General features: G+C 36.9%; 1 protein-coding gene and 1 pseudogene across 1 annotated transcript in view; both read left to right on the top strand.

Annotated features, from left to right (window-relative positions):
* arg (arginase) overlaps nucleotides 1–16,878 on the top strand; it is a 91,739-nt gene that overhangs the window by 69,408 nt on the left and 5,453 nt on the right. The window contains exon 4 of the mRNA XM_067779775.1: nucleotides 14,790–14,889. Coding sequence (XP_067635876.1) covers nucleotides 14,790–14,889 — 100 coding nt within the window. The remainder of the gene's footprint in view (nucleotides 1–14,789; nucleotides 14,890–16,878) is intronic.
* LOC137247540 (uncharacterized) lies at nucleotides 6,231–11,607 on the top strand (annotated as a pseudogene).

Raw genomic sequence — 16,878 nt, 5'->3', positions numbered from 1 at the left:
AAAAACAAGAAGAGAGCCGACGTGTTGTTACTCCCATTTCGGCGGTATGGTATGGGACAAAACTTTGTAGCATTTGGGTCTTTCCACAGCGCGAGTCGTTTTCCTATAGTACAGTGTAGTATAGTATGTATGTATGTATCTCTGTCTGCGAATAAAAGCCCCGTCACATAAGCAGTTTTTCACAGGGGCTAAAACTGTTATTCCTTTTATAATATAATTCCTTGCAAAACTATTAATTTTGGACTTTAAATATATTTGGATCAATTATTTTCGGATTTTTATTTATTTTATTTTTAAAAGTCCGAGTTTAACTAGTTCTATCGGACTCAAAAAATAAAAATACAGATTTTACTTTTATATGTGGACTTTTATGGAAAAAGTTCGCAAAATAAAAGGGATGCATGATTCGACATGATATTGCTATAGGGATACCTAGGAACTCAAACATTTTCACCTAGGACAATTTTTTGACCAGGACTTTTTCGACTCGGAAAAAAAAATTATTATTTTCCGTCCCTGGTTTTTCATATATGTAAATGCGTTTAGCCCAATCTTATGCACGTATTTTTATGGAGAACGGACGGAAGTGCTGCTACAACAATAACAATTCCAACAAACCGCTAGTCTTCCTTTCCTTGTCAACTGACCCTCAAATATAATATAATAGCACTAATACTTTGGCACGAAACACATAAAAGGAGAGTAGGGCCGTCCTATAATTTATAGTGTGGTATTTTATTATTTTTCCTACAAACTGACGGGATCTACAGTTTTTACGCCGATGCCGATAGACATGTGCTAAAGATACTTTCATGACGGAACGATACAAGGTGGCAGCACGGTACAGCTGATTATAAACTTTTTTTATTTGATTTGATACATCAACTTCCGGCGCAGTACGATTTTGACATTTGTCCATCGAATTTACAAAAACAAAGTACATGGAACTTTTATTTATGTTTGTAGGTATGTCACCATGTTGCTACCTTGTATCGTTCCGCCATGGATACTTTACTGCCGTTTGAAAGTCTGGAACTGTCTGTACGCAAGCACTTTATCCGCTACCTCACGGCTGTGACCCCAATTGGAAACATCTAGCTAATGAACCTTTTCTTTCAAATGCAATTCCTGAATTTATTCATTCGGCTTATCATTTTTTAAAAGACACAGTTCAGCTAAAGTGCTCACAATGTAACTTTACGTCGTACATGAAACTTTACTCATCCCGGTGAATTATGATTTTGTCGTGCGGAGACTCTTCTTATGTAGGATATCCAAAATGTTTGTCAGGATTCAGTCACAATTATTAAGAGTTTAAGCCTATTGAAATATTCGGGCTTCATTTATTATACTCAGCTGTGCAGAACTCACAGAGTATATCAATTTTGTTCGCATAACGGTACCCCATAACGGCATAAACTAATCGAAATAGATATAGACTTCTATATATCAAAATGATCTGGGCGAAAAAAGAAATTCATTTAGCCATGTCCGTCCGTCCGTCTGTCCGTAAACACGAAAACTTGAGTAAATTTTGAGGTATCTTAATGAAATTTGCTATGTAAGTTCCTGGGCACTCATCTCAGATCGCTATTTAAAATGAACGAAATCGGATATAACCACGCCCACTGTTTCGATATCGAAAATTTCAAAAAACCGAAAAAGTGCGATAATTCATTACCAAAGACGGATTAAGCGATGAAACTTGGTAAGTGGGTTGACCTTATGACGCAGAATAGAAAATTAGTAAAATTTCGGACAATGGGCGCGGCCACCACTTTTAAAAAAAGGTAATTTAAAAGTTTTGGAAGCTGTAATTTGGAAGTCGTTGCAGATATCATGATGAAATTTGGCAGGATCGTTACTCCTATTACTATATGTGTGCTAAATAAAAATCAGCAAAACCGGATGACGAACACGCCCACTTAAAAAAATAATTTTTTTAAGTCAAATTTTAACAAAAAATTTTATATCTTTTCAGTATATAAGTAAATTATGTCAACATTCAACTCCAGTAATGATATGGTGCAACAAAATACAAAAATAAAAGAAAATTTCAAAATGGGCGTGGCTCCGCCCTTTTTTATTTAATTTGTCTAGAATACTTTTAATGCCATAAGTCGAACAAAAATTTACCAATCCTTGTGGAATTTGGTAAGGCCATAGCTTCTATGACGATAACTATTGCTTTGCACAGGACGTGTATCCAACATCTTAGGTAGGCGGCGCCCACTACCATCACACCACGGCGTCCGTCAATATTAAAAGTGGCGATAAAAACCGTCCTCTACAACAGCGCCCCTTGCTGTGGTAAGGCCATCATTACTTCTCGAAGCGGTCCGGTATGGGGAAAGCTCCCTTCCGAAAATACCCCCTGGTTGCAATTCATTTGATAGTGACCGTGCCTGGCATCCTTGATTAGGAGGTTGGAGAGATGTCAATTTTACCTTGTACAATATTATAAAAAGCGATAAGTGCTTCAATGAGTAGGGAAGGGTATTCATTTTTCGTCAACTCATAATTGGTGAAATAGAAATAAATTTATGAGTTTGGTTTAAGTCAGTAAAGAAAGTAACAACTTAATTTATCACACATTCAACGAATATAACCAAAACTTGTTATTAAATCGCAATTTCTAGATAATACCATAAAAACGTCGCCATTTCGACTTCTGAGTGGAATTTCACGCTATCTCAGCCACCATTTCGAAAACGCGCTACCTCTGCATAAATTTAAAATGTTTGGACGTGAGCTGAGGCATTTATACGAAAAATCCTGAAATGGGGCTTTCAGCGGAGAGAGGGCGATGTTCCAGTCAGCAGTCATTTGACAATAAAAAATTATATCTATATATATGAAAAGAAGTGTACATTTTGATTGTCACTCCATAACTCGAGAACGGCTCAACAGATTGCCACGAAATTTTTAGGAAAGATACAGGAAGGAGAGATTATGGTAAGTTGATTTTGAAATCCCAAATCGGTTTAGCCATTCTTGAGTTATGATTTTTTTTTTAGAAAAAATACAAAATTTGAAAAAAAAAGTTTACATTTCGGTCCGACCTAACGAAAAAAATCGATCCAACCTATTACAAGTCAATTTCATTGACAGCATACAAATGTTAAACAGATGAACCTGGCCAAATGCAAATGTTTATCAATCACTTTCTTCTGATGGTAACTATTGTTCACGCCTGCCTTTCCACCATATCTTCGTTAAGCTAATAATTTGCATACATACAAACACACATTCCCACTCATCGCACGCATTCATGCTTTTGTTGTAGAACGTAACGTCACCGTCTTCGCTTTTTATACTCAGTTGAGCAGAGCTCACAGAGTATATTAACTTTGATTGGATAACGGTTGGTTGTACAGGTATAAAGGAATCGAGATAGATATAGACTTCCATATATCAAAATCATCAGTATCGAAAAAAAATTCGATTGAGTCATGTCCGTCCGTCCGTCTGTCCGTTAACACGATAACTCGAGTAAATTTTGAGGTATCTTGATGAAATTTGGTATGTAGGTTCCTGGGCACTCATCTCAGATCGCTATTTAAAATGAACGATATCGGACAATAACCACGCCCACTTTTTCGATATAGAAAATTTCGAAAAATCGAAAAAGTGCGATAATTCATTACCAAATACGGATTAAGCGATGAAACTTGATAGGTGAGTTGAACTTATGACGCAGAATAGAAAACTAGTAAAATTTTGGACAATGGGTGTGGCACCGCCCACTTTTAAAAGAAGGTAATTTAGAAGTTTTGCAAGCTGTAATTTGGCATTCGTTGAAGATATCATGATGAAATTTGGCAGGAACGTTACTCTTATTACTATATATCTGCTTAATAAAAATTAGCAAAATCGGAGAACGAAGACACCCACTTTTTAAAAAAAATTTTTTTAAATTCAAATTTTAAAAGAAAAGTTAATATCTTTACAGTATATAAGTAAATTATGTCAACATTCAACTCCAGTAATGATATGGTGCAACAAAATACAAAAATAAAAGAAAATTTCAAAATGGGCGTGGCTCCGCCCAGTTTTTATACACAGTCGACCGTCTGTCCTTCCGCTCGGCCGTTAACACGATAACTTGAGCAAAATTCGATATATCTTTACTAAACTCAGTTCACGTACTTATCTGAACTCACTTTGTATTGGTGTAAAAAATGATCGAAATCCGACTATGACCACGCCTACTTTTCGATATCGAAATTTACGAAAAATGAAAAAATGCCATAATTATATACCAAATACGAAAAAAGGGATGAAACATGGTAATTGTATTGGTCTATTGACGCAAAATATAACTTTAGAAAAAAACTTGGTAAAATGGGTGTGACACCTACCATATTAAGTAGAAGAATATGAAAAAGTTTTGCAGGGCGAAATCAAAAGTCCTTGGAATCTTGGAAGGAATACTGTTCGTGGTATTACATATATAAATAAATTAGCGGTACCCGACAGATGATGTTATGGATCACCCTGGTTCACATTTTGGTCGATATCTCGAAAACGCCTTCACATATACAACTAATATATATAATATACACTCCCTTTTAAAACCCTCATTAATACTTTTAATTTGATACCCATATCGTACAAACACATTCTAGAGTCACCACTGGTCCACGTTTATGGCGATATCTCGAAAAGGCGTCCACATATAGAACTAAGGCCCACTCCTTTTTAAAATACTCATTAACACCTTTCATTTGATACCCATATCGTACAACAAAATTCTAGAGTCACCCCTGGTCCACCTTTATGGCGATATCTCGAAAAGGCGTCCACCTATAGGACTAAGGCCCACGCCCTTTTAAAATACTCATTAACACCTTTCATTTGATACCCATATTGTAAAAACGCATTCTAGAGTCACCCCTGGTCCACGTTTATGGCGATATCCCGAAAAGGCGTCCACCCATAGAACTAAGGCCCACTTCCTTTTAAAACACTTATTAACACATTTCGTTTGATACCCATATTGTACAAACGCATTCTAGAGTCAACCCTGGTCCACTTTTATAACGATATTCCGAAAAGGCGTCCACCTATAGAACTAAGGCCCACGCCCTTTTAAAATACTCATTAACACCTTTCATTTGATACCCATATTGTAAAAACACATTCTAGAGTCACCCCTGGTCCACTTTTATAACGATATTCCAAAAAGGCGTTCACCTATAGAACTAAGGCCCACTCCCTTTTAAAATACTCATTAACACCTTTCATTTGATACCCATATAGTACAAACAAATTCTAGAGTCACCCCTGGTCCACCTTTATGGCGATATCTCGAAAAGGCGTCCACATATAGAACTAAGACCCACGCCCTCTTAAAATACTCATTAACACCTTTCATTTGATACCCATATTGTACAAAATAAATTCTAGAGTCACCCCTGGTCCACCTTTATGGCGATATCTCGAAAAGACGTCCACATATAGAACTAAGACCCACGCCCTCTTAAAATACTCATTAAGACATTTCATTTGATACCCATATCGTACAAACAAATTCTAGAGTCAGGCCTAGTCCACCTTTATGGCGATATCCCTAAATGGCGTCCATCTATAGAACTATGGCCCACTTCCTCTTAAAATACTCTTTAATACCTTCCATTTGATACACATGTCATACAAACACATTCCAGGGTTACCCTAGGTTCTTTTTACAACATGGTGATTTTCCCTTACTTTGTCTCCACAGCTCTTAACTGAGTATGTAATGTTCGGTTACACCCGAACTTAGCCTTCCTTACTTGTTTTTTATCATTTTGCTATTATCGCATATTCCTCAATGCACTGCACTGCCACTCACTCCCACTCCCACTCCCACTGCAGCAACATAATGCACACTCACCTGCACTAATATTACTTCGCCTATATACTCTTCGCACTCATCGCTTATTTTGTCAACATTAAATAGCAGGACTTTTCCATGGAAAATTCCTAAACATAAATTCTGCTGCCTAAATTGAATTTTTTCTTAGCATGTAAGATCATTGAATTTGTAATCGTCAAAGAGTTACGACAAAATAAAGCCATATAAAAACCAAATTTCGTTTGCCTATTGATTTGGCATATACATAGATGTAGAAAACGCTCTACATTTCTCCAACTATTATTAATTTAAAAAGTGATTTTAAGTGTGTTCAGTGCAAAAAAACATAGTTAAAAAAGATATTTTCCATAATTTCATCATATGCATCAAAATGCCACCAACAAGACGATCAACTATAGGTCGACGTACGCGTAATTCTACCTATAGATTTAATCAAAGGAGAGCGCAAAGTGTAGAGGAACGCTCACAACAAAACCAAGTACAACAATTACGAAACGAACGTCGTCATAGATCGACAGATCCAAATCCATTAAATCCAGCATCGAGACGAACGACACGACTTTCACGTCGTGCTGTGCTAGAGATGGAATACGCTGCTTTCGCTTACAATACCGAAAATGATTATAGTGAACATGCCAATATTGGTGGAATGACGGTGAGATGTCCACATTGTGATGCAGCCAAATCTCGGGGTGAAACGCCTGGTATGTGTTGTGCTAATGGAAAAGTGAGACTACCAGCATTTGAATCTCCCCCGGATCCACTTCATTCATTCATTTTTGGAACGTCGCAAACGTCTAAGCATTTTTTGTCTCACATTCAAGAATACAATGCGGCATTTCAAATGACTTCTTTTGGTGCGACCAAAATTGTAAGAGACAATTTCATGCCGACATTTAAGGTAATTACTTCATGCGGAATATCATATGAAAATTCCGATCTGAGCAGCAATTTTTTTGATGTGTTCAAGAATTCGTATCGAGTATCTAATTACATTTCAAAAAAATATTACAGATTCAAGGTCAGATTTATCATCGAGCTGGATCCTTATTGCCGTATCCTGATGCTGATCATCAATTTTTGCAAATCTATTTTATCGGAGATGCAAATAGTGAATTGGATCGGCGTTGTACAATTGCTGCGCATGCAAGGCGACAAATTGTTTCTGAACTTCAAACGTTCTTACATCAGTACAATGAATTAATTCGATTGTTTAAAACCGCTCTCGATCGTATGCCATCTGATGATCACAGAATCGTTATAAGGGCTGACAAAACGCCCTTTGGAGAGCATGCGAGACGATTTAATGCACCAACAATTGATGAAGTGGCAATTGTGATTGTTGGAGACCAGTTTCAATCTCGCGATATTGTGCTACATCGAATAAATGAAGAATTACGGCGTGTTTCAGAGCTTCACCGCAGCTATGATGCATTACAATATCCATTATTGCACTGGAAAGGTGACGACGGCTATCATATCAATATACGAATGATAGATCCACGAACCGGTAAAATTAAATGAATTCAATTTAATATGTATTGTATTTATTTCATAACAAGAAGACATGACTTTAATTTTCTGATAATGTATTCATCATAGGTCGTGACGTACAAAAAAACAGTTAGTGCGATGAATTATTATTCGTATAGATTCGTGATTCGCCCACAAGAAGACAACTTTATTATGCGATGTGGCAAACTTTTTCGCCAATACGTTGTTGACATGTATGCGAAAATTGAAGCAGAACGGCTTAATTATTTTCGATTCATTTAAGCCAAATTACGATCGGAAGAATACTTACACTTGCGAGATGCAATAGTGAATGATGGCAATGTTAATGATATCGGACGTTTAACAATTTTACCATCGACATATGTTGGCAGTCCGCACCACATGCACGAATATACGCAAGATGCAATGTCATACGTTCGCAAATATGGTCCTCCGGACCTATTCATAACATTCACATGCAATCCATAGTGGTCTTACATAAAAAACTATTTATTTGATGGTCAGAATCCAACAGATCGACACGATATAACAGCACGTGTATTTCGACAAAAAGTAAGAGGACTGATGGATTTGATTATCAAATTGCGAACTTTTGGGGAGGTGTGTTGCTGGATGTATTCGATTGAATGGCAAAAGAGAGGGCTGCCGCACGCGCATATCTTGATATGGCTGGTTCGTACAATAACACCCGATCAAATTGATATCATTATATCAGCTGAAATTCCAAATGAAATCAGTGATCCAGAATTATTTGAAGTTGTCACGAAAAATATGATCCATGGCCCTTGCGGTCAGATAAATATGAATTAGGCATGCATGATCGATGGAAAATGTTCAAAACGGTATCCAAGAGCATTAACTTCGGATACTATTACAGGTGCCGACGGATACCCGTTGTACCGACGTCGGTCACTGGAGGATAATGGCCATACAACAACAATTAAAATACGCAATCAAGACGTTGAAGTTAATAATCGTTGGATTGTGCCTTATTCTCCACTATTGTCAAAAGTATTTCAGGCTCACATAAATGCTGAGAACTGTAATTCTGTGAAATCGATTAAATACATTTGCAAATATGTGAATAAAGCCAGTCATATGGTTGTTTTTGGAGTAGCTGGTGACAATAGCATTGATGAAACCGCACAATATCAAATGGGGCGCTACATTATCACTAATGAAGCTCTTTGGATAACTTATTCATTTCCAATTCATGAGCGATATCCTGCTGTGGTTCATTTGGCTGTTCATCTTGAAAATGGCCAGCGTGTGTCTTTTACCGATGCAAATGTACAGCAGAGAGCAGCACAACCACCAGCAACAACATTAACTGCATTCTTTCAATTGTGCGAAAGCGATAACTTTGCCAGAACGTTGCTGTATTCAGATGTAACGCATTATTTCACTTGGACTGCAAAGAAATGGTAACGACGTAAACAAGGAACACCTCTTGATGGCCATCCGGGTGTTTTTTTGCAGATACCATGGGAAGATTGTACACAGTTCATCCAAACAATGCAGAATGTTATTATTTGCGATTGTTGTTTGTAAATGTTGTTGGGCCACGTTCATTTCAACATTTGCGAAGAGTGAATGGTCATTTATGTATGACGTATCGTGAAGCATGCGAGCAATTAGGTTTGCTTGAAAATGATGCGCATTGGGATTTAACGCATCACGATGCATCGATTGCTTCTTCTCCACATCAAATACGTATCTTATATGCCATAATCGTGTAAACATGTTTTCCATCAAATCCTCTTGAATTGTAGAATAAATACAAAGATTTTATGGCAGAAGACTATTTGATTCGAATGCGTCATCACACAAGAAACACTGATTTGCTGATTTCATTGGAAATGTATAATGAGGCATTGTTAGCGATTGATGATATGTCCCTTACGATTGCAAATAAAGGATTAGGGCAATTAGGTTTGTCACCACCCAATCGTCCAATGCATAATTTATTTGATCGAGAATTGCAACGTGAACAACAGTATGATCCCAATGAATTGCAAACATTTGTGAATTTGAATGTTCCTAAATTAAATGACCATCAAAAACATGTCTATGATACCATCATCCAAGCGGTACAAAATGAGGTCGGTGGATTATATTTTTTGGATGCGCCTGGTGGTACGGGAAAAACATTTGTGACATCACTCATTTTGGCAGCCATTCGATCGCAACGAAAAATTGCATTGGCACTTGCTTCGTCGGGAATCGCTGCTACTCTATTGGATGGTGGACGAACAGTGCACTCTGCATTAAAATTGCCGTTGAATGTGCAGGTATGCTTAAGCCGGAGTCATTGGTGTCGTATGTCGTATCGCTGTATCCGTATCCCTAACGTAATCAGCTGTTTATTGTTACGACGGTAAACCAAAACCCAATTGGTTGGCTACGATACGGTTACGACCTTAGCGGCACCAATAATCGATTGCATTGATTCTCATAAGATTGGTCGAATCAGCTGTTATACGGTTACCGATACGGTTACCGATAAAGCACCAATGTCTCCAGCTTTATATTTATTGATTGATCACTTTAAAATTTAATCGATATTGATTAAAATATAATTATTTTCAAATTAACAGGTGATTGAACATCCCACGTGCAATATTTCAAGAAATTCTGCGATGGCAAAAGTTTTGCAACAAGCAGCAATTATTCTATTGGATGAATGTACAATGATGCATAAAAAATCGCTGGAAGCATTACACCGTACAATGCAAGATCTACGTCAGAATCAAGAAATTTTTGGTGGTGCATTAATATTTTTGTCAGGGGATTTTCGACAAATATTGCCTGTGGTTCCATGATCAACACCGGCGGATGAGATCAGCGCATGTTTAAAGTCTTCTCTTCTGTGGCGACATGTGCAAAAATTGACATTGAACATAAATATGCGCGTTCAATTCCACAACGACCAATCTGCAGATCGGTTCTCGAAGCAATTGTTAGATATTGGCAATGGAAAAGTTCGAGTCGATAATACAAATGGATTGATTACATTGCCGAACAATGAAAGTGTGTTTCCAAATATTGTTCAAAATTACAGGAATCACAATTGTTTGAGAGAACGCGCAATACTGGCACCAAAAAATTTACACGTCAATGCAATCAATTATCAGAATCAAGAAAAATTGCCAGGTGCAGTGACATCATATAAATCTGTTGATAGCGCAATGAATGCAGATGATGCAGTGAATTATCCAATTGAATTTTTGAATTCATTGGAACCACCTGGTATGCCACCGCATTATTTGAATTTAAAGGTTGGCTCATCAATTATTTTACTGCGGAATTTAAATGCACCAAAACTGTGCAATGGCACAAGATTAGTAGTAAACAAATTGATGCCGAATTTAATTGAAGCGACAATATTGACCGGAACAGCGAAAAATTAAATTGTGCTCATACCACGTATTCCACTGATTCCAACAGACATGCCATTTGCATTTAAGCGTTTGCAATTCCCAGTGCGTCTATCATTTGTCATGTCCATCAATAAGACACAAGGACAAACGCTTCAAATATGCGGATTAAAATTGGAGGAGCCGTGCTTTTCACATGGACAGCTATACGTGGCCTGCTCAAGAGTTGGAACTCCAAATTGTTTGTTTGTGCTCGCTTCCAATGGGCAAACTAAAAATATTGTATATCCAAATGTTTTGGATTGACATTAATAATTTTGATACATTCATTTCATAAAAAAAATTTATAATCTTTCATTTCTTTTTTTGGTTGGTTGCTACGAAGTGCAACGAGGTCCGCTAGTCTATATATATAAAAAGAAGTGTACATTTTGATTGTCACTCCATAACTCGAGAACGGATAGAAAGATTGCCATGAAATTTTTAGGAAAGATACAGGAAGGAGAGATGATGGTTGGTTGATTTTGAAATCCCAAATCGATTTAGCCATTCTTGAGTTATGATTTTTTTTTAGAAAAAATTCAAAATTTGAAAATTTGGTATATAAATTTGCCTATATTAGTATTTACGATCCTTTTTTCCGGGAAGTTAACCAGAGGCGGACTGGGACTGGGATTAGAACTAGGACCGGGACTGAGACTCAGAGTGGGACTGGGAATGGAACAAAATACATACCACCCTCTGGGACAGGCAATAAGGGATGAAGAAGAATGAGAAGAAGATGAGGGAAGAGAAAAGAGAGAAGTAGAAGGATACTGAGAAAGAAATATAATGAGACGAATATGGAGATAGATGAAGCGAAAAAGACGGAAGGAGGAGTGAATAACAGGATCAGGAAAAAGGGAAGAGGGGTGGGGGAGGGCAGAGTTAGACGGAAAAAGCTTATTAAAAAATGCAGATAGGCCAAATTTAGGGCAGAACGTCTGCCAGGTCTGCTAGTTATATATAAAATTATAGGTACTATTTATTCAGAAGTATTACATCATTTTATGACAGACAGCATTTAATTTATAACACTTATGAACATCCCGTTCTTAGTTTTATATAGTGTCGAGCAATACTTCCTTTAGATAAATTTGTATATGTATTTGACGAAGAGCACACACGTGATGCCACAGCACAAAGAGCTCCGTCCACAATGCCCGGTGCTCCATTATCTGCTAAACCTTGTAAACCATATATAGCACAAGTCGTTCCTGTAAAACTTTTCCTTACCACATGGATATAAGGAGTACAACATTCCTTTTTTACTATAAGTTCGACAGTAGAACAGATCTTATCACTAAAAGAATACCATCCATTAACATGCATTTCCATGCCCGGTTTTAATTTAGTTTTGCAAAGTTATATTGTTCTTGCTGAATCTTGGCCAAAGGCGGGGCACACTTTAATTATAGTTAAATCTATTTCGTAACTGTCCCGGGGTGTCATTAGAGCACACGCATTGCGAACATTCCCATCTTCATATATACTTTCTACTACACCAGCTTTAACTGTGGTCAATTCCAGTAGGGCTTGTCTCAAGCATTCCTCACCTGTAACCACGTATTCCAAAGTGATCAATGATCCAGTGCAAACATATTTTTTGGCATGATATACTGCCACCAGATATGATTTATCCTCTGTAACCACAGAACGGCTAGAACTGCTACCTCCACCGCGAAATTCCGCATTCGTGTAAGTGAAAGGAAAGCTAAGCGCGACCAACAGGACGAAATAATTTCTTAAACTCATTTTAAATTATAACTATTTGATACGCTTGTTAAATATTGAGTAAATCAAGATAAGTTTTGTAGGCGCTACTTATACATTAGTGGATTGTGTGAAGCAAATATAAGTAGAAACTTCTAGATTCAGGAAATGGGCACAAATCAAATATTTGGCTGTTTTCAAAAGAAAATTTCCATGTGATTTTTTTTATATATTTGCACAAGTTAATTGTGCTATTGAATTGAGAAAGGCCATGTGATATAATGTTTGCATTTTTAATGAACAAACACAGAAAAGTACAAAAGCTACAGTAATTAGTTTTATCTGTTTGTATTTCTAATGAATACACACTAATTAGTGTTATCTGTTTCGAAACTGCTAATTTGTCTATTTTATACCGCCAAAAAAAACAGATTGGGGAACAGTGCCCGAAGTTTTGAGCAGCAACATTGCTCGAAGTTAAAAGGGCTAACATCATCAAGATCCTGTGTTAAGTGTTAATGAGACGTTAATTGGTTTTGGACTTAAACGTCTGTTCATCCTTCCCATATTCGTAAAATTTAGAGATTTCTATAGCAATTTCACACTGAGGGTTAATGAAATATTTAGCCAAGTTTTCTAAATTAAAGCTCTTGATAAACCCAATGTTCCATACAAAATACAAATTCTTAATTATCTCATTATTGCTTTATTGAGTGCCTAATGGAGTAAATAATCTAGACGGTTTTGTGGGCGCTATTTATGCATTAGTGGATTGTGTGAATAACAAATAAACAGAAACTTCTAGTTTCAGGAAATGGGCACAAATCAAATATTTGGCTGTTTTGGTTTATTGACGCAAAAGAGTACTTTAGAAAAAACTTTGTAAAATGGGTGTGACACCTATCATATTATGTAGAAGAAAATGAGAAAGTTCTGCAGGGCGAAATCAAAAGCCCTTGGAATCATGGCAGGAACACTGTTCGTACATTCTAGAGTCACCCCTAGTCCACATTTATTACGATATCTCGAAAGGCGTCCAGCTATAGAACTAAGGCCCACTCCCTTTTAAAATACTCATTAACACCTTCCATTTGATACCCATGTCATACAAACCCATTCCAGGGTTACCCTAGGTTCATACCTACCAACCTTTCAATCAATCTTTTTTCTAAACATTTGATGTTACTTTGCCAGGACCAGCGGTGTCCACCAAATTTTTTAGTCCTGAGCAATTCCGGCTTACTATGAAAATGACATTCTAGCCATTCTGAGAGCGTTATTCTGACAGATCTGACGGTGGCCATATTAACAACGTCTAATTCGAAATTGGCAAGACGGCCTTGTGTTTAGCTATCAGCCTATAATTTCTTACCCACATACATATATCTACTGCCGGCAACTTAAGGATTTTGGAGTAATAGCATATGTAGTGCATTCAATGGTCATATACTCACGCATAATATTTCCAGAGCTTCCCGTCAGATTAGCTAGCACTGTCATCTGCCTATAATTACTCCACATTATAGTCTGTACCACTTGAGAATCACGATTATTCACACTTAGAAAACTGAAACGCGTCTGGTTAAGAGATAGGTTTGAAGCTCTAGTAATCATTACTGAATATACGAGTCCAGACTCAGAACTCAGGATTTAGAAATTTTAAAAACTTTGTTGCTTCTTACGGGAGGTATGCTTAACAGCGAAAATATTTTATGCTCCTTCACCCGCTATGACAGGCATATCTACATATTTCGCAGCTCTCAGCATTATCTTGCTCGGTCTACTTTTTAATATAACGCCACCCTTATCTTTTAATCTTTGAGTAAAAATTAAGGGAACACGCCTTAATAGAGGCAAGCCACATCATATCCTAAGGCGTGAGCATACGTATTACGTAAGAACTAAAAGCATTGAGTGACCAAGCACTATTAGAAGGGGAAGGTACGCCAATCTAGAGAGGCACTATTTCAGCCAGTAATTCAATACAAACGCAAAATCGTTGAGCTACTAATAAGCCTTGAAGAGATAAGGAATCGTGAATTTAGTGCATGTTGACCTTTTATTCAAGGTGGGATTTAAGACCAAAAGAACAGAAGTAGAAACCTGCTACATTTTATATTACTAAACTCACTTAAACTCGATCTGTATATATTATGTATGTATGTATGTATTTGTGTATATATTGAGCAGGATATTGTGACCTATTTGCAGGTATTCGAAACCTGAAAACACTTTCAAAAAAATATTATCTAATTTTGTTTCTCTTTTTCATTTCTTCCTCATAGCTTGGCTGCCGATCAGCTTGCCTATATTGGTTTAAGGGACATTGACCCATACGAAGCGTATATTCTGAATAAATTGGGCATACGAGCATTTGCTATGGATGTAAGTATAGACTAATGTATGTGTATGTATGTAAGCATGTTTAGAGAAGTGCACAGTGATCAATTTCGAAAACTCATTGTACACATTTGTTTGATGGAAATGCATAAATTAGTTAAAAAAAAAAATTATAATATTACCACCTAGGTCTAGTTAAGACGTTGGCTTTACTTACAAAAAGATATTTCCATACTTTATTAAGAGGCATTTACCAGAGCCTCTTCTCTGTCTTATTCGTAGTAAAATACACATATAAAATAAATTTAAAATTTTAACGTTATAAAACGTCACTTATTCAAGAATGTAGAGTATAAAAAAAAAAGTACTTGGCGCGATTTACCTGCGAGGAAATTTAGGCCGAGCTCCTCTTCCAATTTGCCGCGTGCTTCTTTAATTTTTTCTACAACTTGGCGTGACTGCATCTACATGTTTTAAGAGCTAGTTAAACTTCCATAACCCTAACGCCATAGTCGTATCCATAACCATCTCCATTGTGATCGATTAATGGTGCCATAACCTTAAGCAGCTGACATTTTCATAAAAATGAGGAAAACGCAAAAAAATTACAAACATATTCCACAAACAATAAGTCTCTTAGTCAAAACGCATCCAAAATAATAAATAAAATATACAAGAAGGTCATAAATTCACCAACTCAAATATTTTTAGGTTATGGATATGGCGAAAAACCATAAACCAATGGTTGGCTATGGTATGGTTATGGCGTTAGCGTTATGGTATGGCACCATTAATCGATTACATTGACTTCCCTAAGGTTGGTACGATCAGCTGTTTTATCTGGTTATGGATAAGCCACCATTAATTGACCCTTTATGTCCGCTATTAACGGCAAGGCAGATGCATTTTCACTGAGAAGTCATGGCAGAAATACACTAGGAGTATTTGCCAAACCACGAACGAGAGGCGACCGCACTTAGACAAACTTTATTCTAATTGCAAAAACTTTGTTTTAAATTCTTGATGTTGCTTTGCTCAGGAATTGAACTCAGGACCTTCGGTGTGAAGAAGGAAATATGAGAATTTTTGTTTAAGTAATATTTCATAGTTTTATTTTTTTAATTTTGGTTCTCTGGATCGTCAGCAAGCATGTGTGATTACGAAAAGATTTTTAGATTAAAGCGCAGTCACATCTTTAGGGTACTTCCTATAGTAATACGATTTCTACGCGGAACTTTCATGCGGCCTCTAAAATACTGAATTTTTTCTAAGAAACTTTATATGGAAAGGACCTCTCCGAGCCATTTTAAACGAAGCTTCAGACAAGGCGACTGCCTCTCGTGAGATTACTGCATTTTAATGCTGGAGAAGATGTTTCAAGCAGTAGATCTAAATTGCGATCGTAGAATATATTATAGATAATTGCTGAGAGGACAAGACGATTTATTTGCTGTAGTCCAAGAGAATCACCGCATTTGCGCCTTGGCACCAAGAAATGTGGAGACCTACACTTAACTGAGAGAGACAGGTGGAGGGAAGACTTGAACTCTCTTGGTGCATCCAATTGGCGCAAAACAACGATAGCTGGCGTCGCTTGTTACCCAATGCTGGGTGCGGGCTTAGCACACTGTGCACGGCCTTTTCAACGGCTTCTTGCTTAAATTCGAGGGAGTTTACGATTAGTCAGAACCAAGCATTTTTCCATCTATTTACGTTTCCGTAACTTGATGTTTGCTAGTATCAGTGCGTGTGCTTGTGAGGTTTTATTTTTAGATTTTTACAAAAATGTTTCCCAACGCGTCGTTGTTACTTTCATTATAACGACAACGTCAGGAACAGGATCAATTTACACATAAGCCACGGTAGTCCAAATGTGTGGAAATGATCATTGATATATGTGCATATATGTATATAGTTGCGTGCAATAAAATAGCAATACAAAATTTGCAGTTATAGCTTTAACCAAAACCTAATTTGAAATAAAAAAATTACATAAATGTAATGTTGGCAAACAAACAGCCTACCGCACCGAAG

The sequence above is a fragment of the Eurosta solidaginis genome, chromosome 4 (assembly GCF_040869045.1).
Source record: "Eurosta solidaginis isolate ZX-2024a chromosome 4, ASM4086904v1, whole genome shotgun sequence".
In the NCBI taxonomy this organism is placed as follows: domain Eukaryota; kingdom Metazoa; phylum Arthropoda; class Insecta; order Diptera; family Tephritidae; genus Eurosta; species Eurosta solidaginis.
This window is presented reverse-complemented; position numbering and strand designations above follow the sequence as displayed.